The sequence below is a fragment of the Dermochelys coriacea genome, chromosome 26 (genome assembly GCF_009764565.3).
Source record: "Dermochelys coriacea isolate rDerCor1 chromosome 26, rDerCor1.pri.v4, whole genome shotgun sequence".
NCBI classification, from domain to species: domain Eukaryota; kingdom Metazoa; phylum Chordata; order Testudines; family Dermochelyidae; genus Dermochelys; species Dermochelys coriacea.
The window spans coordinates 10,884,199-10,910,702 of record NC_050093.1 but is presented as its reverse complement, the minus strand read 5'-3'; the positions used below and the strand labels follow the sequence as shown (position 1 = coordinate 10,910,702).

Sequence of the window (26,504 nt, the reverse complement as noted above, 5' to 3'; positions counted from 1 at the left end):
AGACTCAAATTTGTAACAGTGCCAATAATTATCCATTGGAACAACCGACCAAGGGAAGTGGTGGAGTCTCCATCTTTTGATGTCTTCAGATCAGGACTGGATGCCTTTCTTGAACAGATGCTTTAGTCAAACACAGGTGATTGGGATCAACTGGGTGAAATTCTATATTATACAGGAGATTGGACTGGATGATCAAGTGGTCCATTCTGGATTTAAAAATCTACAAAATTATGATTTTTTAACATGATGTAACAAATCAAATAAACAGAACTCCCTGCATCTCTGTGAGCTCCTATGCAGTCACGCTGAATACGTTGCCTAGAGGGCTGCCGAGGTTTGGACTTGCTGCCAGCACCTCACTGGAAATTGGTTTGGCATGGATTTTTCAACATCACTCACGGCTCCTTCCTCGGAATGTCAAAATTTTCCACTTTTGCAAAAACGGAGTCTGAGTATATTAAAAAAAAATAAGGGTTTTTTTTCCTTTTGTATTAAGTATTTGAAGGCTAAGTTTGTTAGGGTTTCTGTTTCTGTTTTCTTTACAGGATCAGATACAATCCAAAAGAATGCATTGGTTACATTTTTTCCCCTTAGAGAGTGAACGAATAGAATCAATGCAAACAAAAGCAAGTCAAATTAACCTAAACATATGCAGTTATAATAACTAAGCAAGGGGCCCACAGGTTTTACTGATACACTTGATATTTGTTGCAGAGTAGCAGCCGTGTTAGTCTATATTCGCAAAAAAGAAAAGGAGTACTTGTGGCACCTTAGAGACTAACAAATTTATTAGAGCATAAGCTTTCGTGAGCTACAGCTCACTTCATCGGATGCATTCGGTGGAAAATACAGTGGGGAGATTTATATACACACACACAGAGAACATGAAACAATGGGTTTTATCATACACACTGTAAGTGATCACTCGCCTTACAGTGTGTATGATAAAACCCATTGTTTCATGTTCTCTGTGTGTGTATATAAATCTCCCCTCTGTTTTTTCCACCAAATGCATCCGATGAAGTGAGCTGTAGCTCACGAAAGCTTATGCTCAAATAAATTTGTTAGTCTCTAAGGTGCCACAAGTACTCCTTTTCTTTTTTTTGATATTTGTTGTTTATTGACATTTAGAAACACAATTCCTGCAAATTGTACAGGTCGTTAATTCATGTGTTTCATTGCAGTTACCTTCCTCTTCCCTCTGTTTGTCTGTTAAATCCACTCCGTGAGCCTAGTCTTTCATTAGGGTCAGATTGTCAACCCCGAACACAAACAGTGATGAGCAGTTATTTAAACCTACAAAAACAACAAGGAGTCAGGTGGCACCTTTAAGACTAACAGATTTATTTGGGCAAAAGCTTTCATGGGTAGTGGTTTTTTACCCACGAAAGCTTATGCCCAAGTAAATGTTAGTCTTTAAGGTGCCACCGGACTCCTTGTTGTTTTTGTGGATATAGACTAACACGGCTACCCCTGATACTTAATCCTACAAGTTACTTTAATGGAACTACTAGAGTGAGTAGCCGTTGATTGTTGGGAGTAAGGGATTCACAATCTGGCCTTTAGTTCACAGGCTCTTTCGGGGGAAGGACTGTTTCTTTTGTACAGCCCCTAGCACAATGAGGACTTCTCATCCTGATTTGGGACATGGGTTCTACTGCAGTACAAATATTAAATAATAGTAATTTGGAATGAGGTGTTCATGTGTTTGATTAAAGCCATCAGCTGAAACATCATAGCTATTCAAAACAAATGTTTTTATCAAATAGTGAGAACATTAGAGCTAGCGAATTGCACCTCAGTCTAGTGAAATGTTCCATATATGTTACATGTACACTCGCATATATTTCACGAGGGCTATGTCTACACTGTGAGTTAGGGGTGTGATTCCCCTGCTCGTGCACACGGGCTCACACTAGCTCTCATGCAGTTGTCACGAGTGTAAACAGCAGTGTGGCCACAATAGCACTAGTAGCAGTAGCGGAGGCACAACTGAGCTGTGCCAAGTACGAACCTACCTGAAAGTGGTAGGTATGTAGTCAGCGTGGCTCAGCCGTGCCTGCATGTCACGGCTAGTGCCACTGTGGCTACCCAGACACTTATGCTTGTTCTAGCTTGAGAAGAGCTAGACTGAGTATGGGGGAGGGATAGCTCAGTGGTTTGAGCATTGGCTTGCTAAACCCAGGGTTGTCAGTTCAATCCTTGAGGGGTCCACTTTGGGATCTGGGGCAAAAATTGGGGATTGGCCCTGCTTTGAGCAGGGGGTTGGACTAGATGACCTCCTGCGGTCCCTTCCAACCCTAATATTCTATATGTATACTAGCAGGGGAGTCACACCCACGGACATAGTTTCAGGAGTCGCTTCCAAAGTGATCTGGTCATTTAGGTGCCTAACTCCCATTTAAATCAACTCCTGCTGAATAAGGAATAAGGTGCCTCAATACATTTGAGAATCTGAACCCTAAGTGGCTAAGGGCCAGATTTTCAGGGCCTAAAAACGGGGAAAGGTGCGAAGTAAGATTTTCGAAAATGCCTAAGCAAGTTAGACTCCTAACTCCCTTTGGAATCAGTGGCAGTTAGGAGTCTATCTGCATCTTTAGGTGTTAAAATACCTTTGAAAATGTGGCTCCAAATCCCTGCTGAAAATGGGACTTAGGCTCCTAGACATTAAATACTTTTGAAAACTTTAGCCTGGAACTAGTATTCTCATTGTTTGATAAAATGTTATATATCTAGAGAGATTGCAGGGCTGGGGGATGGATAGATAGATAGATAGATAGATAGAGTACAGGGATGGCTAGATTTGTCTGTCTCCATTCTCTAGGAGTCTTTAGATGCTGGACACAGGAGGCAAACCCTAAACTGTTAAATTAGTTTAGCTCCACTGACATCAGTGAAACTGCACCAGTTTTGTCCAGCTGAGAACCTGGCCCAGGATTTCAGGCAAAGGGGTGTTATAAAAGCCTTGTCAGGCAGGAGTGATGGGGCCGACAGATTCAGTTAGTGATCCGATGACGGCATTAATCAATGCATTGATGATTTAGGAGTCAGGGAGATTTTATGATGCCTTGTATATTTTAGGTAATTGGTTGCTGGGAGTGCAGGTTTATGTGAGTGACAGTTCTCCCCTTAGGAGCTGTTCATTTCTCTTCTTTGAGAAGGGTTGTAGCATTATCGATGAAATGTTAAGACCAGTTAATCCTTGGGTGTCGTGGGTTGGATTCTCTGAAAGATTCAGAGCTAATGTTCTGGATTATGAGTTTTGACAAAAGTGTTAGTGGTGTATATTCCAACAAAAGAAATGTATCTTTGTGAATGAGTCTCATAAGAAACAACAAAACACAGAACAGTTACAGTAACACATTTAATGTTGGGCTCTAGAAGCACCCAGGCAACTCTGACCTGATAATGTCTCTTTATACCACTGTGGCAGCATAGAGGGTCTTAAAATGGTATAAAGGGACATTAGCATAACTGAGGATCAGGTCCATCAATTGGCATTTTCCAAAGAGTTTATGGAACTTAGGCACCCACTCCCCATTCAAAGTCAATGGGACTTGGGTGCCTAACTCCCATAGCCCCCTTTGAAAATCCCAGATTAGTGGGTTCTGTCTGACTGACATTGCCCAATGGGGAGAGAGTTTAAATTAGCATTATAGGACTGGATACTGTTCAAATAGAGTGAGACGTGTCAGGCAATTTTGTTCAAACAGCACAGAACTCCACAGGAGAGAGAAAGAGAACTTCTTGTTGAAAAATAATTAGGGAATCATCCAAATGCCAATTGTAGATTTAAACCAAAGCATGTTCCTTTGAGACCTTTGTAACTTATTGAGGAGAACTCCCATGGAGTTGGACCCATAACTTCCCTTGATGTCTTTGAAAATCTCCCCTGAGAGAGAGAGAGAGAGAGATTGCTGGTCAAACAATGGAAAAGAAATGTCAGCAGAAAAAATATTCCTTTTTTAAAATCAAAATGTCTAATTTCTCAAAATGATTAGATCAGTTCTGAGTTTTATAAAGATGCCTTTCCCTCCATTGATGGACTTTAGATAGTCTTGGAAGAAGGATGTTTCATACAAGAGTTATGGGGGAAATGACAGAGTCTATCTTGAAGGTCTCTAAGCCATGAGAATGTGTTGTAAGAATTTGTTGCTATGTTGTAGAATCGTGTAAGAAAGAGGTGGAAAAGCCCATTACAGTATTCAGTCCCTTTATTTGCAGGTTTGTTCCTAATATGCTATTATCCAAGGTTTTCTGCCATCTACATTTAAAATGTCCTAACTATCTCCTTTGGGAGACTACTCTATAGCTAATAATCTCACTGATAGGAAAATTTCTGAATATAAATATTCCCTTTGAAAGTTATACCTGCAAGCGACAGCCTCAGACATTCACTCTCATCTCTGATGTTTACGCCCTTTGCAGACTTGCAGTCGTGTCCCCTTGCTCAGAGGTCATTTTGCCATGTTATAATACATTATTCCAATCTTTCTTCATAAGCTCTTCCCCTCTCATCCCTGTGGGCCTGATCCAACAGTGAGTCTTTCCCTTGACTTTAATGGGAGTTGGATGTTGGCCAGTCCTTTGGACAAATGCTTGCTATAAAGAGAGCTAATGCTAATTGTTTTCTGGGGGTATGCCGACACTGCAGCTGGCAGAGAGCCTCCCACATACTTGCATCACGGGAGCTAGTGCACTAAAAATAGCAGGGTGGACACTGAGGCTCCAGAAGAGTTTCGGGCTAGCCACCTGAATTCAAACCCATGCGGCTGGGTAGGCCTGGATTCGGCGGCTAGCCCAAGTGTCTACTAGAGCCGCAACGTCCACATGGCTATTTTTAGCCCACTAGGTCAAGCTAAATGAACGCGAGTGTCTCTACCCACAGCTCACTCCCAGCTGCAGTGCAGACATCTGTGAAACCCTAGATAATGTTTCTAGTGTGACTGACTGGAGCTTTAATATTCAGTAATTAATGCGGGGCCTACATCTATATGGCCTCAACTATGGTACTCAGGTGGGTGGAGGAAATGCTGAACCCAACTCCATGTTTACAAACGGTGCCAGTCTTCAGAACTGAACAAAGCTCCCTGCATCCAAACACTCCTCACCTTCAGACTGCTTGAAATCTGGATCTGAACTTCTGGCTAGAACCTGTCTCCAGCCAGAAGGAGTGTTACTATGATTTCTTGAGCTACTGATAGAATTTCAAACTTTGCAGTTCACAAGTCACGCTGGACTGGGAAATGAGACAGCTGCACCATGCTCCATTCGCTGATTCTCAAGACTTGGGCAAACACATATATTTTAAAGAAGCATACACACATTCTGGCTCCTTAGAAGTTTCACATAGCATGGTGCCACCCACTTTAATCTGCTGGAGGCCAGTCCCCAAACCTCAAGAAATATGGAAACCCCGGTACGGGCACCACTTTCTCAATGAAATCTCTATTTGCTGATTCATTCTCCCAACAAATCGCAACTTCTGGTGAGCAATGGTTCTGAGAGTTAAGGCGTTTGCACAAGTGCCAAACAGTGAGCTGTTGTTATATGTGATCCGGATGGGAGATGCACAGACGGGAGGAATTTGTGGTACTAGGGCCGTTTTTGCATGCCGTCTGCAAAGAGCTTCACTGATGTGCCATGGAGGAAAGATTTACAAACAACCTATTCCCCTCCCTCCCTTTCAAGGTTTGTTTGCAAAGCGAAGAAAGAAGCTCTCTCTGCACTGTGCTGTCACCTCCTGCTGCAGCTTTCCAAATTTACTGGCTTTGGCCCTGATTCTGCAAACACACATGTGCATATCTTTCAAGCTTGAAGCCAGTACATCTATTCATCAATTGCCTGAAGTTATGCACGTATGTAAGCATTTGCAAGATTGGAGCCCTTGTTTTAGCTTTCTTTAAAGAGATCAGACTCTGAGAAATGATCCTGGTCACTGTGTCTACAATAGGTGTATAGCATGGTGCTGGTGCAAAAGCACCTAATTAGCCCCTGTCCTGTCAGCTCCAATCAGGGGAAACAGATTGGGGCTGATGGAAAAGGCCTGATGCCGGCCTGAGGATTGGCAATACCCACAGCCAAGAGTTATAAAGGCTGGGAGGGAGGCAGAAGGCAGGGGGACAGCCAGGGAGAAATCAGTCAGGAAGGGAACTGGAGGCCTCCTAGCTGAAGGCTGACTCTGCCTGTAAAGGAGGAGACTAATCCTGTAAAGCTTTTCTATAGATAAACACTGGTGGGATAACCTTAAGTAAATAAAGGCGGGGTGTTGTACAACTTCTCTGAGCCTTATTGGGAGCAGCAAGCAGGCCCCAGGAAGAGGGGCGGGTCATGAACCCTGTTACAGGGTGCTATTTAAACACAGACAATAAATAAACCCCTCTCTTCTCCAAGAGAAACTTTCCAAACAATTTAAGAGACGTTTACAACCACATTTCCAAAGCAGGTCACTGAGTTTGAACGCCATGCTTGACACACCCCATGCAAACTAAATTTTCAGGGGTGCTGGAATGGATCAGAATTGGGACTCAGGTTCCTCAGCATTTCTGGGAAACAGGCTTAGGGCTTCACAGTTTGGATACTCAGACTCAGGGATGCTAAAGATTAGCAAGTATTTTTGAAAAGGTGACTGTCCCCGGGTTACTGCCAGAACCAGCAAAAGCTTTCAAACAGAAGGAAACATTTTCTGTGCACCCGGTATAGGTGAAATGATCACCATTACGCAGTCCATTGCCTGGAAATACTTCCCCTAATTTTTTTGTGGGTGTTATCAGTGAAAAGGTCTCTACAATGAGTTCTATCTGACTGTGTCCCAGTTAAGTGATGAAAACTCCATACTTAAGATCAAATTTGGGTCACTTAGAACAGGCAGAGATACAAAAATATACTGTACTATACACTTGCACAGTGCCATATGACCCATACTCCATCTATGAGTCTCTGAAATCTATACTGCTATACACACATTTATAGAATGAACAAGCAGATTTAAATAATTTATGTTTTCCTCTTGATATCTAGACATACCGTATCTGCTGATTTTTACCTTACTCTGAATGTCTTGGCTGAGTAGCCTCCCAATACAGAACATGTGGAAAACCAGAAATTCAAAGGAAGATTTTTTTTTAAATTAGAATGTTGTATCCTATAAGTCCTGTGTTTTAAATGTTCTCGTGCTTCTTGCACGAAGCATCATCCAGCTAAAGCAACAGCTCATTGCTTTTATCCTAATTGTTGCATGTGAGAACAAGTGTCCATCCCCTCTTGGAAATGAATGAAATAACTGTGAGCCAAGTTCTGCTCTCACAGTTCCTATGTGAGCTGCTCCATTGAAGTCAATGGGGGCAATCTTCCTTTGGTGTAAATTGCCACAGTGCTGTTGGAGCTAAGACAATTTACACCAACTGAGTATATGCCCCATGGCATGTTGCAAATGTCAAACAGCTGCATTTTGCTGTCTGTGTTGATCATAACCGTATCTTGCTTCAAAAGGCAAAGCAGAAAAATTGTTCATAGTTTATTCTCTCTCTCACACACACACACACACACACAAACACACTTACTTTCACCATGGCAGCAAAGAGAACTTGAACTGAAATATCAAATCCAGTTGAAATAAAAGCCCCCTCTCAAGGCATAAAGATGCCCTTGTCAACTGCAGAGAAATAAGCCTTCATCTCAGCTCTGAAAACTGACATTTAATCATGCAGACAATGCGGGTGTCTCCAGACAATCTTGTCGTTGTTGCGACAGATGAAATGGTACAGGAGATATTTTCCCCCCTTAGCCTGTGCATCAGTGTTCATGGACCACAACTGAATAGTCTTGGTATGTGGATATTATATAACTTGGCCTTTCACTAGCTCCGCATAGAAACACGATGCAATTTTGTTTGACGGATTTGAAAGGGGCAGGGAAAGAGTCCTGCCATCAAAGTCTTCAAGTCAAATCCTGCAGTCCTTTCTCAGCCAAGACTCCCAGGGAAGTTTTGCCTGAATACTGACTGCAGGAATTGGTCCTTTGTATGAAATTTATGACAATGTAGAAAGCCAGCACAAGGCATAAGTAGGGCATAGGCTTTATGTTGTTCTCTCTGAACAGGGATGAAGTTCACCCTTGTAAAGAAAGCCAGACATAAACACATCATTGCATGAAGAATGAAGTTTTAAATGGCATCAGTACGGGTGTCAATGAGTGATGCTTGGAGATCCAGGGCTAGATCCCAAAAGATTCTGAATATCTTTTGCTAGGTGCTGAGGGTCTCAACTCCCCAAGGTATCAATGGTAACCTAAGGTGCTTAGAATCATGCAGGAGGCGCTCAGCACCTTGTAGGATTGTGCCTTATAATTGTGACCTTACCTTAATAAAACAGCTTATTTCAAAGCAACAGTATATAACAGAACCCCCCTTTTACTAGCTTAATCCCACACAAGTCAGCCAAAAGGCTTGACCAAACTTATGAATCTCACATGCTATGTACATGGGTCCCAATCGTACACATCCTATTCAGTCAGAATCTCACGTTCTCATGAGATTCCCAATATTTTTTGTTTTCATGAGCACAAAGTAAATTCCTCCCAAATCTCCTTTATCCTTACTATCATGAGGCCTCCCTTCCCAATGGTCACACTTTAGCAGAAGTAAAATCCTCATCAAGACAACAGTCTTATTAACTGTAAGAAGTTGCTTTCCTTTGCTCCGGCTGCTGCAAGAGGCTGATGAGAACCAGTGACTCAGGCATTGCTAGCAAAGAAGGACATGGGATCAGTGCAGGATCTGCACTTCTGCAGAGCTCCCCAAACTTTTGGGGAGGAGCATATCGATTCATAGACAAAGGGTCTGATTGCCACTGCCTTGCAACTTGTGCCATCATTTGCATCTGTGCAAAGTGGGTGTAAACAGCTACCACCGGTGTGAGTGGACACATCTGATCCACTGGTGCAATTTGCACTCACCGTGCAAGGAGCAAAGCAGTGGAGAACCAGACCCTGACACCTCTGCTATATCACAAAACCACCTCACCATCTTCCATACATGCTCTATCTCAGACAGAGCATGAGCTGCTTGCTCCAAGCCCATGTTAAGGTGCACACTACATGGGGAATGGTAGTGCAGGAGGGCCATGCGTAAGAGCTCACCACTAAGGCAGAGAGGTGGCTCCTTAGCATGCCACTCACCCAAGCCTCAAGTACCAGCACAGCTTATCTGTGGTTTAGAACCCTTTTGCTACTGAATCCTTTTATGCGCATATGTTGAAACTTACACAGTGTGTGCTGGAGATGATGACAGAGCTTGAGATGAAACTGAGGCCGTCATTCATGCTGACCTGAAGAGCTGCCTCCCTGCAAAAAAACAACAGGACAGCCATCTGCCATGCTGCATCAGACACGTGCCCCCACTTGAATCGGGGATCCTGATGTCAGGCTCTGGCCAGTACCTGAGGTTTCAAACATAGGCTAATTCCCATCCTCACTGCCCCATGCCACCATATTGTAATGCACTCAGCCACCTGTGCAATGTATTATATGGAGAAAAAAGTGACGCTGCTGAGAAAAGAAGAGAGCAAAATGCCATCTCTTCATTCCCTTAGTCCTAGGCCCAACCTAGACTTAGCACAATTTAGAGCAGCTTCAGAGCTGCTCTATATTTTCCTTAATTGGCTGTATTATCTGGTGTCTCTAGTATCTGCTTCCAGGTTTGCTAGGATCCTACCTGCTACTGACAAGTCTTGTTCTCCTTAATCTCACTAGTCATCAAGTGTCTGTATCTTTGGGTTAACAACTGTCTGTTCTGTTTATTAGGGTCAGAACATACATACAAACTCCCTCTCCAGCATAACAACAGGGTATTCTCCACTCCCATACAAAGAACTGTTTTCCCTCTACTAACTGACACTGGATTAAAAATTACACCATCTTCCTCGAGCTCTGTACTTTCTATTCCAATTGGGAATAGAAAAACACTGACCCTCTCATGTGAATAGAGTTCAGTTCATCGGACGAGAGGAAGTCACAAATATGTCAAGCACTGCAGAATACAGATCGCAAAGCCCAAAACAAGGCACATGAGAGCTGGGGACAAAGCATTCTCTAGTGAAGGGTTCCTGCTGTGGAATGAATTTCCAGAGGAGATTAAACCAATCAAGAATCTGCCTGTCTTTAGGGAAAATTGCAAAAACCTCTCTCTTTCTACCATACCGCATTTCCACCGTAACCAAAATGACATTTACATCATCAACCCCCCTCTGCTTGCTTCTCACGCAAAGTGAAAAACAGAAATGCCTTCCTCAACTCACTCCACGACCTCTACTAGGGACCTTGCTATTGCCAATCCAATGCATGTGAAAGGAGATCAGATACCTTGGTGATGGACAGCAGTACAAAATCTTTGGATACAGTGGAAAGCTAGGAATGCACCTGCCTGCCTTATCATTATGGTGACGTTACTATGGGAGAGGTGGTGGGAAGAGGCAATGGAACACAAAAAGCAACACACATTTTTTTAAACCTATTAATAGGCCAGATTCACAGAGTCTGCCGATGATGACTGATTTCTCGCAGCTCCAGCTGCGATGCTTCCCGGTAGTACAACATTTAGTATAACATCGTGCGGAAGAACTGAGTGGATGCAGTGACTGAGCGGATGCAGTAATAAAGTTGTCTCTTAAAACTGAGGAATGATGATGCACTGCAGAATTTCTATCACCGTGCAGTATGGGCAGTAAGAGCCAAACTAATTCAGCATTGTCTCCCATGCTTTGAGCCTAATCATGCAGTCCTTCTTCACATACGTGTGAGAAGAGTCAATGGTAACTGAGTCAAATCATTCAAATCAGTTGACTTGAATGGCTCTGGAACAGGCCCTAAGTGAGAAACAGCAGCAGGATTGGGCCCCTTCTGTTTTATAACCAGTTCTTCCCCTTTTTAACTCTCTCCCAGCTGCCGAAGATCAGCAGATTTTCACAAAATCCCTTTGTTGGATCATATCTTGAGTCACAGGAGCAGTGGAGGCTCAATACCCCACTGTCTAGCTTTACACTATTGAGATAATTTCAGAGAGCGCTTCTAAGACTACTGTTTTACAATTAAAACAAGATCTAGTCAGTCCTGCCATGTCCATATATGACCAACAGACTTTGGTTCAGCTTTCCTGCATGGAATTTGTGGGCTAGGAAGTAACTGTGGCCCAATTTAATAGTGAATACAGGGATGTATGATAGTTAAAATCAGGTAAATCAATTATTCTTCCTCAGGCAATAAATGGGATCAGTCAATTTCAAATGCTGGTGGGTATCTCTAAGAACTTACATGCCAACTTCTCGTAATACAGGTGCTGGGCAGAGCAAATAGGTATCTTCTACTACGAAAGGTTTCTCATCTGGAGAAAGAAAGAGAGAAAGTGGACTGATGTGTGAGGAGTTTGGTAATGCACCATTTAAAAGTTAGCTCACCTTACCTGATCACTCTCGTTACAGTGTGTATGGTAACAGCCATTGTTTCATGTTCTCTGTGTATATAAATCTCCCCACTGTATTTTCCATTGCATGCATCCGATGAAGTGAGCTGTAGCTCACGAAAGCTTATGCTCAAATAAATTTGTTAGTCTCTAAGGTGTCACAAGCACTCCTTTTCTTTTTGCGGATACAGACTAACACGGCTGCTACTCTGAAACCATTTAAAAGTTAGTATTACCTTAAAGTTTACAACCTCTTAATTCTCTCTCATAGCATATAAATAGGCTTTGAAGGATTAGATTTTTATCTGTAAATATCAGTAAATGTCTGTTTCACTGTACACATACAAACTGATGAGAAAATATTTCCACTGATAATAGCTGAAATGTAGAGTTAAACAAAGTAAGAAATATGGTGCTTGAGAACTTCTTAGAGTTTAATTTAAAGATATTTATTTTGTATAGTTTGATATACGATGTTGAGAATTTGTGTTTTAATGGTTATCAAGCCTTAATTTTTGAATATCAGCATCAAATTGTCATTACATAATTATTGCTTGATCCTCCCCCAGATGACAGCCCCATTCATTTTCCACAACTATGAAAATTTAAGTTGATACAAATAGAAAAAAAAATTGCTTAAAGTCCATAGTTTTGTGCAACTGTAAAAATTTAAAAAGATACAAATAAGAGGAAGATTAAAAATAGATGTCTCTCAAAATTATTTTTAAAAAATCAAATTCTGCCAAACCTATATATAAACACATGGGAGTAGGGGTGGAAATCTAGCGGTCAGACTGTACTGAAGATGCCGGGATTCTATTACTGGCTCCCTGCTGACTTGGTGCGATGACCTTAAGCAAATCCATTTTTCCCTTCTCTGCTTCAGTTTACCCACCTGTGTAATAGGGATAATAATACTTACCTGCCTCTGGGGTGTTGTGAGGCTCAGTTAATTAAGAGGACCCCCATGCATGCATGCCTAAGTGCGCTTTATGTAGTGCTCTCTCTGCTATCGCATGATGCAGTTACTAGAACTGGGTGAAATGTTCAACAAAATAATTTTCAGCAAAAAATGCAGATTTGCTGAAACAAACATTTCACCAATTTGTATCGGTTTTGCTGAACTGTTCATTTTGACAAACAAACCAAATAAATTCAGAAAAAGTCGACATTTTCAAAACAAAATATTTCAATTTTTCTGTTTTGAAATGACTTTTTCTTTCGAAATTCCCTTCAATTGCATTAAAAAAGAATGCAAATGTGTTAAAAATGCTCAAACTTGAAATGAAACGTTTCATTTTGGATCAAACAAAACATTTTGTTCAAAACAATTTTTCTTTACTTTATGATTTACTGAAAGATTCATTATTCTCTAGCTGTAGAGGTTGCAGCCCATCAAGGATTGTAGGCTTCTCAACTGCCCCATAATTAAGAGATGTGCAAACCTCAAGATGTTCAGAGCTGATTATACCAAACACTTTGGCTTAGAAAATCTCACCAAAAGTAGGCTCAAAACCTTGAGTTTCTAGGTGCTTCCTTGGTTTTAGCTGGACCAGAAATACTGCAAGAGTAGCTTTTCTTGAATTCCTGTGCTGGTTCTACTTCCAATCCCTGATAAAATCAGGATGGTAGAGGTTGTAAGGGAATTTAGATTGGGATTTTCAAAGGAGCCTTATGGGAATTAGGCATCCAACTCTCATTGACACTCCTAATTCCCTTAGGACCCTTTGGAAATGGTAGTCTAAGTTTTTCAGCTTTTTCAACCCTCAGAAAGGATGAAGGCTTGAATGAGATTCAGGTAATCTATTTCACCTGAACTGATTTCCTGGCTCAAGAGAAAAAACAGTCAGTGTGTGCAGGCATCTGTCTAGGCATTCATAACATGCTCATCACTGTAATATCTCTAGTATTCCTGTTAAAGCCAACGACTTGAAGTAGGAAGATCTGGCTTCTGTTCCTGATTCTACCAATAAGTAACTGTGGCCCTTATCTTAGCAAAGCAGCTATGCAGATGAATAACTTTAAGCACATTAATAGTTCCATTGAGGTCAATGGAACTCACATACATAAAGTTACCCACCTGCTTAAACATTTTGCTGGTTTGGGACCGGTCTGACCTTGGGCAAATTTTAGAAATGATCTGTGCCTCAGTTTCCCTAGCCTTATAATGATAATCTTTATCTTTATTGGGGGCTTCACTCAGGTTAGTAAAGTGCTTTGAGATCCTCAAACAGAAAGTAAAACAGAAGTGCTGTGTACTAAAGGTATCCTTTTACATAGCTTATAAAGGGTTCATTAATGCTATATTGAGTCCCAGCATCACAATAGGTTGCTTACAGAAGTGGCTGGAAAAGGAAATATCCATTTAATGGGAAATTTCACTCAACCTGACACCATCTATAGCCTGAACCCTACATGACTGAATGCTACTCTCATTGCTAGAACACAAAAATTGTCTTCACAGCTCAGGACTGGACAATATGGGCTAGATTCTCTCCCCCTGTTCGGGCCACTTTGCCCTGCCTGATGGAATCTGGCCCTAAATGGCTAGCTGAGAATCCCCCAGTGCAGGGGAGCTCTCAACTCATATAAATTGACAAAGACAGTTCCTATGCCAACTCCCCTATCCTGGCATAGAGGGGACATGATGAGCAAAGGAAGGGGTGGATCTCAGCAAGAGAGAGAATCTGGACATCTCTCTCTCTCTGTATAGCTGGTTGCTTCTTAATCATGGCAATTTGTCATTCAAAATTTACAACAAACTGATTGCACGTCAAAGAGCTCATGTAAATGAACTAGGATGTCCACGAACTGAATGATTTAAGTGCTGTTTCCATTCCATTAAGTGCAGTTTGTACTGGAGATGGATGTTCTGCCATCTTGTTGTGTTATCTAATGAAGGGAAAGCAAAACGGTGAGATTCTGTAATCTGAGGAAAAAGAAAAGGAGTAGTTGTGGCACCTTAGAGACTAACAAATCTATTTGAGCATAAGCTTTTGTGAGCTACAGCTCACTTCATCAGATGCATTCCAATCTGAGGGCCTCTCTTGATCAGATTTTAAGAAGTGGTCAGCATCCCACAACTCCTATTAATAATACCTAGCACTTTTCATCAGTAGATCTCAAAGTGTACTACAAAGGCGGTCGGTATCATTATCCCCATTTTACAGATAGGAAAACTGAGGCACAGAGAGGGCCAGAGACTTATCCAAGGTCACCCAGCAAGGCTGGGAACTGAATCCAGGGCTCCTGAGTCCCAGTCTAGTGCTTTATCCTCTAGGCCACACCACCTCTCACTAGAAGCAACAGCACCTGGTAGGTGTGGAACAGCCCTAAAAAAAAAAATAGGTAGGATCCTAAGTAGGAGTTGAGCTCTTTTGAAAATCTGGCCCTCTGTTTTTAGGGAACCTTGGGCAAGTTGGAATTCCGTATTAACTATCAATATTTGTTAGATGTATGACCAGAGCTCCTAGAAGCCCTAGTCATGGACTAGGACCCCTGCTCTTTTTGTCCATCATGCTACATCATACAAAACACAGAACCAAAAGATGGTCCCTGCCCCAAAGAACTGAAATGCCAGCATCCAAAAGAGGCAAACTCTGAAGCTGAACAGAGTGCTGCGAACTTCCAGGAAAGATTTTCTTCAGCAGCTTCTGACCTCGTTTAAACTTTCCTGGGTCACTCTGCCGCTGTTTTCCCCGGCGCAGGCCAACCCACAGCAACAGCAGACGCCTCCGTGAAACCATGGCCCTCTCCTCAGTGGTAAGCTCAGCAGGGCTCACTGGGAAATGAGACAGTACAGCATATTTTGCTGCAACTCCATGAAGTTCTGAGGAGTTGAGGCAGATACTGATCACAGGGTTTTTATGGCCCTGCTGCTAACAACATAAAACCTTCCAGGGGCTGGAAGCAAATAGCAGCAGAAGAGAATTCTCTCCCTGACATTTCGATGGCCGCTTTTCTGATTGAAGATAAATGTATTTTATTTTGCAGTATTGTTCCATGGGTACCCACCCAGTACATACAACACCCTCTTATGTTTTCCTGCTATGGCAGCATCTTGAAAGAGGATTTTCCAAAGCCATCTGGGAAATGTTTCTTTTTATTCCCATGGAAAATTTCAACAATAATGGGGGAAAAGGTTAGTTTTCATGAAATTTTTTTTAAGGAGTTTTCATGTTTTCATTAAAAAAGTGGGAGGAGGGAGGGGGTTAGGGGGGCTTTCTGCAACAACAACAAGTTTTAGAGGTTTTCAGGTTTTTTTGACAAAACCTCAGAAATATTGCCAAAACTGGACATTTCCAACATTTTCCATTTTTGTCAAAAATAAGTTGTGAAAGAAAAATTTCAATGAGCTCCATTATTTTCAGCGGTGGGTCAGATCTTGGCATCTGGATTTTGTGCACACCCTCAGCAAATGAGAGATGGTTTTAAGCCACTGTTACTCTCCCCTGATGCCGTGCGCACCGGGTGCTAATTGGTGCCACTCTTGCTCTGTCCATAGCCCCAAGGGGATTGCCAGGGTATAGGGAAATACACTGACAACCTTCTTGCTTTGGGGGAATGTGGGGGCGGAGTGGAAGGAGATTGGCATAGAGGCTGGCTTTACAGCATCAGAGGATTCCTCAACACCAGCTACAGACCCTTTAAGCCAGGTGTAAGCCAAGTGGAGATCAGAGTTGGACTGCAGATGGTATACAATCCATAGGTCTGATTCTCCACTGTTGTGCATCTCATGCAGCCATTCTCATCATTGCTGTGTGTGAACAATGCTACCAGATCACAATAGTGACCTTTCACATTCACCTCACACAGGCGTAACCGGGACCTACAAGGTGCAAGACAGAGGAGAATCAGGCCCTGGGACTATAAACACCCTGAGGCGCCTGATTCTGTTCTCACTTATACCAGTGTAAATCAGGAGTAACCCTAGTGAAGTTAATGAATCACATCAATGCATGTGACAGCAGAACGAAGTCTCATGTCAGCTACATGGGCCACTTTTTTCTTCTAAAACACCAGGTTAAAAGGCAAAGAACATGCGCTCTCCAACATTTAAAGCTGCTTTCGTTTTGCAAGGCCTTTTGCTGAGAATATTTCACAAGCATTATGTTTCTCTCCTCTCCACTCCCATTTCTTCTCCCGAAATTAAATCTACTCTCCTCTAGAAAGTTTATCCATCTTCTAGTCCCCAGGGCCTACTCAAGCTCATAGCTGGCAGGTTTAGCTATGGGGAGGGATTGTTTGTTTGGAGAATGTTTTTGTTTCACCACAGAAATGAGTAACTTTAACTTTCCCTCACCCCCCCAAACAAAGGAAGATCCATTTGGTTTGCATAACTCCAACCATCTGACTCCTTCCTGGAAAACTGCATTGGGAAACAAAACAAAAAACCCCTTTCATCTGCTAGTCAGTTTGACTGTGCAGGATGCATTTGAAACGATGCTGCTCCTCTTTGCAGGCTGCAGAAAAACAGGCTGTATTCCTCTGCAGGGAGAGACGGGCCCAAACAGTAACAATCTTTGGGCTTTGTGGCTCGGACTTGTCTCAGTTCACAGTATACATGGAAAAATCATTGATGGTAGAGTAATCAGGTTGTCAGGGCATTAGATGGGAGACAAAAGACTTGAATTCTGTCCCTGGCTCTGCCACAGACCAGCTGTGGGTCCTTGGGAAAGTCACTTCACCTCTCTGAGCCTCCATTTCATTGATTTAGAATAGACCGTAAGCTCTTTAAGGTCAGGAACTCTCTCTTAATACAGTACAGTCTAAAGGCCCCATTGTGCTAAATGCTATATCCACATATAATAATAAATAATAAATAATAATAATAGAGATTTCCTGAGCTTACGAGTTTACAAATCTAAACGGTAATCAGTGCAATGGTTCACAATGTCCTTGTTGGCAGTCTCGGTAGAGAAGACAAGGTGCAGTGGGTATATGGACACTAAACAACCATTTAACTGAGGGGTACATTCAGTGATGAGCTGCCAGAAGCTGAAGAACCGGTTCCTTCAGTCGCTCCGGGTCTTCGGTGGCACTTCAGCGGCAGGTCCTTCACTCGCTCCAGGTCTTCGGCGGCACTGAAGGACCCGCTGCCGAAGTGCCGCCGAAGACCCGGAGCACCAACGGGTGAGTAAAAATTAAAAATGCATTCTCAGGGGAGCCTCCCCAGCCGACAGCTCAGGCGGGCCGGACAGGACGGTCCTGCGGGCCGCAAGTGGGCCAGAGTTTGCCTACCCCTTTAACAACCAGTTCTAAACCAGCTTCAAAATTTAACAACTGGTTCGCGCGAACTGGCTCCAGCTCACCACTGGGTACATTTCCAGGTCAGTGTGTCCATGGGAAGCTTTCTTGCTGCAGCCCATGCAAATCTATTCTCTGCACAGAGGTCCTCATGCAATAAGGAACCTTCCACCAGCACTTAAACTCATGCAATCTACTCTCTTTAATCCGCACTTCTCTGGCTCAAAGAATATTTACAGCCTGTAAAACCAACTGAGCCTTACTTGAGACCATTCCTTTCTGCTCCCGACCTTGGTGAGCTTCTGCCAATTGCCTTCCACTGAGCCAACCCTCTTTTCAATCTGTAACCTTAGGGTGAAAAAAATCCCAGACACATGCTAGATTTCACAGGAAGCTCAGAATGGGTTTTTTGATGGAACGTAAAGGAGCAAAATGACCCAAGCAGAGCCACCAAAAAAAAGTTAGAACTACTTTCATATAACCATGCAGTGCAGAAGCAGGCCAGGTTTGGGCTAGAAGCTAACTCTGTAGAGACAGAACGAATGGGGACTGCATGAAAGCTAAGACAAGGATTTTGATTGTTGCTGTTTATTATTTGCATTGCAGTGGTGTCTAGGAGCCCTGGTCATGGATCAGGACCCCATTGTGCTAGGCACTGTACAAACACAGAACAGAAAAAAAACCCTGCCTCAAAGAGCATACAACTCTCGAATGATTTGGGTTGTCTCTATTTCTGAGTGAGACACAATGCAAAGAGGCCTGAAAGCTCAGCACTTTCTGAAGATCAGGTGTCTTTACCGTGTCTTAACTCCCTACTAATCACTTCTTTTCATCTTGGTCTTAGTGCCTGAGTCTTCATTTATTTCACTTACCTAAAGCGTATCTTCCCGAGAATCATCCAGCCTTGATGTGACCCATTGTCTCCTTGTTTGATAACTGGATTGTTTGGGGGCCAGGGATCATCTATTGTATAGTGCCTAGCACAATGGGCTGGGGCTACCATAATTCAAATTCTAATAGTCGTCTCTGCTGTGACTCCTGAAGCAACAGGCTCCCACGGGAACATCTGCTCTGTGCTGCATCCTAGATGCTTCTTCGGGAAGTGTTTAAAATTGGCCTATCTTGAGCCTTTTAACTCTTCAGCTATTCCTTTGACACCAGGCAGAGATTAAAAAAAAGGCGGGGAGGGTCAAGAAAATATCTTGGAAATCTTCACACCATCTACCAAACAGTGATCTTTGTTTATCCTGGCTGATTTTTTTTCCTCCCATTCTACTGCTTAGGATAGCCCTCCAAGAGTAGATCCTTTTTTTACTTGAAACCCGTTTGTGGGGAGATAGGAATGCAGAAAGAGAGACACTGGTGTGTTCTTGGAGCTAGAGAAATTGCCTATTAAAAGACCCCATCAGTAAGAAATGAATGTTTTGCTAATGCTGTAATGAAAGCCATGCTGAAATCATACTATAATTTCCCTGCTTTGTATAGGGAGCCATGCTCTCTGAAACCCAAAGCCATTGCGAGGATATTTAGGGGATGTTTGGAAGGGGATGGATAAAGTGTAAAGCTGTGATGTCACATTCTGCATGATTTGTAGCTAGTGTAAAAGGATCTGGATGGATGTTTACTCCGACGGGTTCATCTGTCATGCTTGAGATTTTATTCTAAATGACAAACACATGCTTTAAAAAGGCTGCTGATGAAACTTGGCAGGCATTGTATTACCACTGGGTGAATTTGCTTTCACTAATAGCTGATGGCTTAGAAGGGTAGCACATACTCTATATAAGAAGCTTAGAAGAAAGCTTTAAGAACTCCAGAATGCCATATTTCCATAATGGTCCTGTACAGCTATCATGGCCCCTCCATATCTATTGTTGTTATTATTAACAGAGACACTGCACAAACACAGAGCATGAGACAGTCCTTGCCCTCCAGAGTTTACACAGACAAACAGAGAGAGAGGGACTGACTTGCCCAAAGTCACACAGCAGACCAGTGGCCAAGCCCTGACTTTCTAATACCCTGGACGGTACTCTATCCACAGCCTGTCCTGACATGGTGCATTACTCCAAGCTAAATACCATAACTCCATGCATGCGTAATCTGTCCTGGGAAAGGCAGCTGCATTTCCTATAGCATTGTTCAGACAACCTGGATCCCATTACACGGTATGGCGTTTGCTCATAGAGTTCAACAACACCATTATAGAGTTCAACAATGCCATGGCAGAGAGAGAGGACAATTAAGAGGCTTGGGCAGGGGAAGAGAGACACGTATTCATTAAAGGCTTAAAGCGAGATGATGAGTCCACCAAGCAGACACAGATTAGAAAACAGAAGCTGCAGAGCAAACGGCTCTTGCACTAATGGTGGCCAGGCTGCATGGAGCTGTGGAGAGTGAGTGAGTGTGACGCAGCCAGAGAAAGAGGGAAGGCAGGAAGACAGAAAGTCAGGAGGAATTGCACAAGGAACTGGTGAATATGCTGGTCTGTGCAGTTCGGACCATAAACCTCACTCCCTGCTGGTACACAGCACATACATGCGTGGTCCTGTTCCTATTGTTTCTCGCCTCTCTTCTGATGCCAACTGCACGCATGGAAGCAGGATGTCATGTCTGTACCTTGAGATATTTTCTCCTTCCTTGTTGCCGGTGCCACGCCATGGCTAGCTCACTCTGCTGCATTAAGGTAAAGAGCTGTTTGGTCCTGTGGGCCAAGTGCTGGTCTAATCATCAAAAGACACAGGTTCTACCCCTGGCTGTGCTACTAACCAGCTGTGTGACCTTGGGCAAGTCACTTCACCTCTATTTTCCCTCACACTCTTTGTCTGGCTAGTCAGCTTGTAAACTCTTTGGTGCAGGGACCGTCTCTTGCTATGTGCATGTACAATGCCCTGAACAATGAGTCCATTGAATTTGTTTGGGACATCCAGACGATCCTGGAGAATAAGAACGAATGACAACACAGGTAATTCGGGTGGATTGTAATTAGAATCTCTCTGGATAAATCCATTTGAGCCCGTACAATCTGAAAGTGTTTCTAACTGTTCCTGCCAGATGCAGAAAAATCCTGTTGGTGGATGTACAGCTGATCACAGTCCAGCTCAGCCGGTCGCTCACAACTTTAGCGGATGTTCCTCTTCTCTCCCTTTTCATTTTTCATCTTGTAACTATGAATATTACAAGTTGATTCTCTCACCTCTCCTCACCATCATCCCTCATCAATAAGTAACGGGCTTAATCTGCAGCAAGGGAGATTTAGGTTAGATACTAGGAAAATCTTTCTAGCTCTAAGGGTGGTTAAAATCTGGAACAGGCTTCTGAGGGAGGTGGTGATGGTTTTTAAGAACAGGTTGGACAAACGCCTGTCAGAGATGGTCTAGGCTTACTTGATCCTGCCTCAGAGCAGGGGGCTGGACTTGATGACCTCTCAAGGTCCCTTCCAGCCCTGTATTTCCACGATTCTGTGTATAATCCCAATAAAATATATACTGAAATCTATTAGCTCCATGGCTTTAATGACCTCAGTGAGTCTTGTCCATCTTGTTTTGAGTTTCATTTCAGCTGATCTAAGATTTTAGGAACTGCTGGCTTCATCTTATCTTTAAAATAAGTATCTTGCCTGATATAATCAGATGCTAAGAGGTTTCAAACGAACAAAACAGCTGAGCTACCCAGCCCCCATATGGTTCCCATTAATCCCTAACTGAGGCATCGTCTACAGTATGCGATTATGTCAAATTTAGCTGCGTTAGGCTGAATTAAAACTAAATCCGTTCACATAACCAACCTGGTTTTGTCGGCTTAAAGGGCTCTTAAAACCAGTTTCTGTACTCCACCTCGGCAAGGGGAGTAGCGCTAAAATTGACATTGCCATTCCGGATTTGAGGTACTGTGGACGCAATTCGACAGTATTGGCCTCCGGGAGCTATCCCAGAATGCTCCATTGTAACCACTCTGGATAATACTTTCAACTCAGATACACTAGCCAGGTAGTCAGGAAAAGCCCGGGAACTTTTGAATTTCATTTCCTGTTTGGCCAGCGTGGTGAGCTCATCAGCATGAACGGAACGGGATGTACTGGATCTGATCGCTGTATGGGGAGAAGAATCCGTGCAGGCAGAACTCCGTTCCAAAAGTCAAAATGCCAATATATATGCCAAAATCTCCAAGGGCATGGACGGAACCCCGGGCTGGGCTGAGCGGGGCCGGTGGCCGGGACCCCAGACTGGCAGCGGGCTGAGCCACTGAGCCCGCTGCCGGTCTGGGGTTCCAGCCACCAGCCCCGCTCTGGTGGAGCTGCAGGAAAGGCAGCAGGAGCACAGACCACCACTGCAGCCCCTGTACAACCGCCTGCCCTCCTCCCCAAGTTCCATATCCTCCTCACCCAGATGCCCAAGAACGCGGGGGGGGGAGGCTACGGGCACCCAGCCACTCCACCCAAGAGGATTGCCTGAGCAACAGAAGGCTGGCATTCAATAAGTTTTGAAGGGCAGTGGGGCCTTGTCCTTCCCTCCTCCACCACCCCACCCAGTGCTTCCCTCCTCACTCACCCCTCCTGGGCTAGCTTGCGAGTTTTCCCCCCTATTTGTGTGACCAATTAATAAAGAATGCATGAATTTGAAACAATAATGACTTTATTGCCTCTGAAAGCGGTGATCGAAGGGGGGGAGAGCGGTTGGCTTAAAGGAAAGTAGAGTCAACCAAGGGGGCAGGTTTTCATCAAGAAGAAACAAACAGAACTGCCATACCGTAGCCTGGCCAGTCATGAAACTGGTTTTCAAAGTTTCTCTGACGTTCAGCGTGCCCAGCTGGGCTCTTCTAATTGCCCTGGTGTCTGGCTGTGCGTAATCGGCTGCCAGGCGATTTGTCTCAACCTCCCACCCTGCCTTAAACATCTCCCCCTTACTCTCACAGATATTGTGGAGCACACAGCAAGCAGCAATAACAATTGGAATATTGGTTTCACTGACTTTTTCTTTCACTTTTTAACCATGGTCCTTTTAGGATTCTTACAGAGAGTAAGAGATAGGGAGAAGGGAGGTAAAGAAAGTCAGGGAAGGGGACAGAGGGGAAAAAGGAATGAGAAAACACCTGCAGCTTCTTGTATAGCACTAGGGGCTCAGAGTGAAACTTCCCCAGGTGTGAAAGGCTCTCAACCTGCCCCTGCTGAATCCTTGGTCTAGGACTTGCTATAACAATGTCCAGCTCTTTGAGACCTGGACAGGAAAGACAACTCTTTCTGTAGCCCCTGAGATTGGAGACTGGGATTCCTGCCCCCTACTGCAGGCTTTAGATCCTGCTCTGCTCTCCTCTGATCACTGCTACACCATCCCCAGCGGCCTCTAGCATTGAACAGCTGCTGGGTCCGAGCTTTGAGAGAAGCCTGTGTCCATGTCCTCATCACTATGGTGATCGCGCTATCGTCGCCTCCTTGCCTGCTTTTGCAGGTTCTGCACATACTGCAGGATAATGCGTGAGGTGTTTACAACGCTCACAACTGCAGCGGTGATCTGAGCAGGCTCCATGCTTGCCATGCTATGGCGTCTGTGCGGGCAATCCAGGAAAAAGGGCGCGAAATGATTGTCTGCCGTTGCTTTCACGGAGGGAGGGAGGGGTGACTGATGACACGTACCCAGAACCACCCATGACAATGTTGTTGCCTCATCAGGCATTGGGAGCTCAACCCAGAATTCCAATGGGCAACAGAGACTGCGGGAACTGTGGGATAGCTACCCACGGTACACCGCTCCGAAAGTCAACACTAGCCACGGTACTGTGGACGCACTCCGCTGACTTAATGCGCTGAGTGAGGACACACACAATTGACTGTACAAAATTGTTTCCTAAAAATCGACTTCTATAAAATCGACCTAATTTCATAGTGTAGACAAACCCTGAGTTAACTCATATTTTAAACGTGTTACAGCCAAGTGTCACAAAAACACATCAAAAGAGCAGGCTGGGTCTGCAGTGCTGTATTAAAAATAACAACAGGCCAAATCCTCTCTGGGTAAAAGTCAGCACAGCTCAAAGCTACAGTAGCTGTGCCAATATTACACTGGTAGAGAATCTGGCCCTAGAATTTGGCCCCAGACAGAATCTGTTGAGTTCCCAGTACAAGGAGGTGGCTGGCTCAGGGGTTTTAGCTTTTCTTCTTGGCTTGGCAGTGGGGTGAGCGACCTTTCACCTCTAGGGTACCAAATCAAATCCAGACCAGGGCTATGAGAATCTAGTTGACGGATCTCGGCCCAGTTCCTAGTATCTGCCTCAAAATAATCAGCTGCAAATAGCACAAGGTACCAAGGACTACCTGGGAGAGACTGAGCTACACCCTTTGCCCGCAGAGGACTTCTCTTCAGATCAGGGTTGATCCATATTGGCTGGGAGGGGACAATTTCTATGGTCACTATACCAGGTCTCTGGGTAATAGAGGACTTTGGCTTCGCATTACAGGGGCACTGGAAGGAGATGTTAGATATGTAGGCCCCTGAGTTGTTGTGATAATAGAGGTTATTCCCTTCTGGCAGCTGCTTAGATATTATGACGATGGATGCTCTTATAAATACCCAGATAGATAGATACAGCAAGCAAACAAAAGTGGTGGAAGAAATCCTCTTCAAGCCATCTAACTACTAGGTCACAGTGTTTGGGAGTGAGGTTACATTCACTTCAACTGGTTCCTCCTCTTGGCAAGCTAGAATTTTATCTCTCAATGGGCAGAATGCACTGAATAGCATAAAGCTGACTGACAGCATTACAGTTTCATAAAAGACGTTCAGACGTTTGCTGGAATGCCTGGCCACAGAGTGAGCCGCGGCCAAGACAGCCAATTACAGAGGAGAGGCAGATTAAAATACAGATTGTGTGTCACAGTTAACATCGCAGGGGAGATAGATCTCACAGCTGTTGTGAGACAGTGCTGACGGTATTCTCCAGTCTGCTCTGGAGGAAAATGGGGATAAATTATTGAAGAGTCTTCACAGATACTTGGGAGAAGAAGGATAGTTGAGCAGTTAGGTTGCCAGTCTGGGATTCTAGAAAGCTGGGTTCTAGTCCCAGCTCTGCCAGTGACCTTGGCAAATCACTTTGTCTCTCCATGCCTCAATTCCCTATCTGCAAAATGGGGATAATAGCACTGCTCTGCCTTACAGGGGTGTTGTAAGGACAAATATCACCCCATGGGCTCTTTACAGTAATATGAACCATGCAAGTATGGCTCACAGAGAGACAGCTATGTAGGTAGACAGATGGGATATCTCCTAGGAATGGAAAAAGGGTTTCAGAAAACCTGAACACTAACTTCAAAAGGGACACACCATAGACCACTGGCTAGGATATCAGACTGGGAGTCAGCACAAGCTGTTTCTTCTCCTAGATTTGCCACTGACTCCTTTGGGGCAAGTCATGGCCCCCTCTTTGCCTCAGGTTCCCCATCTCTAAAATAGTGGTAGTGAAACTTATCTGTCTCCTGGAGATGTTTTGATCATTTTGGCTGAAAAATGCTAAGTATCTTCAATATTTCAAAAAACAATTAAAGTCCAAACATCAAGATAAGGACCATATTTCCAATTGCCCTGTAGTGCAGATTCAGGGTTCTTGTTCTGAGACCCAGCTCTTGAAGCAGAAGGTTGTTTCAAAACAGAAACTTACGAACTCAGGGCAAAAAATTAAAAAAAACAAAACTGAAATCCCTTCAACCGTCACTCTAGTCAGGGGAAAAGAGCAGAAAGGAACATATATGGAAACACTCTTCCCTCAATATACTGAATCTTCCTCATTAGTCACTTAGTGGGACCACGTTCCCACAGCTCTGCACAATCAATGCCCAGCTTGTTTTTATGGAAACTAGCAAAGCAAATTCACTGTATTGCTGCCATTGTGGAAGCTAGATGGAGTGGAACTGGTAATGCTATTGTAAACTAGGGATCGATGAAATGGCTCATATAAAATAGACACCATCTGGACTTTCAGTTTTGACACAAGTTTTCTCCACCCCACCCCCCCTACACACACACACACATACACACACACTTCTGCCCATTGTTATTCTGGATTTTCTTGATTCTGGCCATCATACTTACTGACTAAAGCCATACAGGATCAAGCCATAAAACTTGGAAGTGGACATAGGATATGAACACCCCAAATTCTCGGGACAGGGTTTGGATTCCTAGCGGTGGTTCAGACCCAGCAGTATTAAGAGTTCAGAATCTACAACACAGCAAGGATTCTGTCCTCTCAGCCATGGGAAGAGAGGGAAGAATAAGATTACAAAACTGCCTCTTGATTACAAAACAGCCAGTCCGATCCTTAATCCCCCCCTCCCGCACACACTTTGTAAATCCTCCCCTTGTGGGGTCCCAAAATTAGAATGTCATTGAACATGTTCACATGGACTGTTCTTCTAAAACTCAAAGGGCCGTGAGGACTTGGGTCTCCGAAAAGGCTCTCAGGCCCAAAGGATGCTCAGGAATGAGGCCCTGGAACAGCGAAGAGAGAGTCAAAATTTCCCCATCAATATTTTTTGACAAAATGGAAATTTTCACACAGAGAAAATTCTGTTTTTGCAGAATTTTTTCATATTTTCATTGAAAGCAAAAACCGGAAAACTAAAACAATTTTCAGTTTTCAGCAACCAAAACCTGACTTTTTTGGCTTTATATTGACTTTTCTTTTTTTTTTTTAATAAAAACCCAAACAAGATTCTAAGAAAATGTTCAGCAAAAAATGAAACTAAAGATTCATTTTTCTTTAAATCTGAATGGTTAAAAAAAAAGTAATTTCCTTCCCAGCTGTAGAGCAG

At 43.6% G+C, this 26,504-nt stretch overlaps 1 protein-coding gene across 4 annotated transcripts in view; it reads right to left on the bottom strand.

Moving 5' to 3' along the window:
- ANTXR1 (ANTXR cell adhesion molecule 1) overlaps positions 1 to 26,504 on the bottom strand; it is a 169,324-nt gene that overhangs the window by 91,011 nt on the left and 51,809 nt on the right. For 3 of the 4 annotated variants that reach the window (XM_043503029.1, XM_043503030.1, XM_043503031.1), the window contains exons 11-12: positions 11,308 to 11,377; positions 9,264 to 9,342 (exon numbers count right to left, since the gene is read on the bottom strand). In XM_043503029.1, coding sequence (XP_043358964.1) covers positions 9,264 to 9,342; positions 11,308 to 11,377 — 149 coding nt within the window. Of the gene's footprint in view, positions 1 to 7,752; positions 8,744 to 9,263; positions 9,343 to 11,307; positions 11,378 to 26,504 lie in introns of those variants that run through there. The other variant, XM_043503032.1, reaches the window with a different exon arrangement.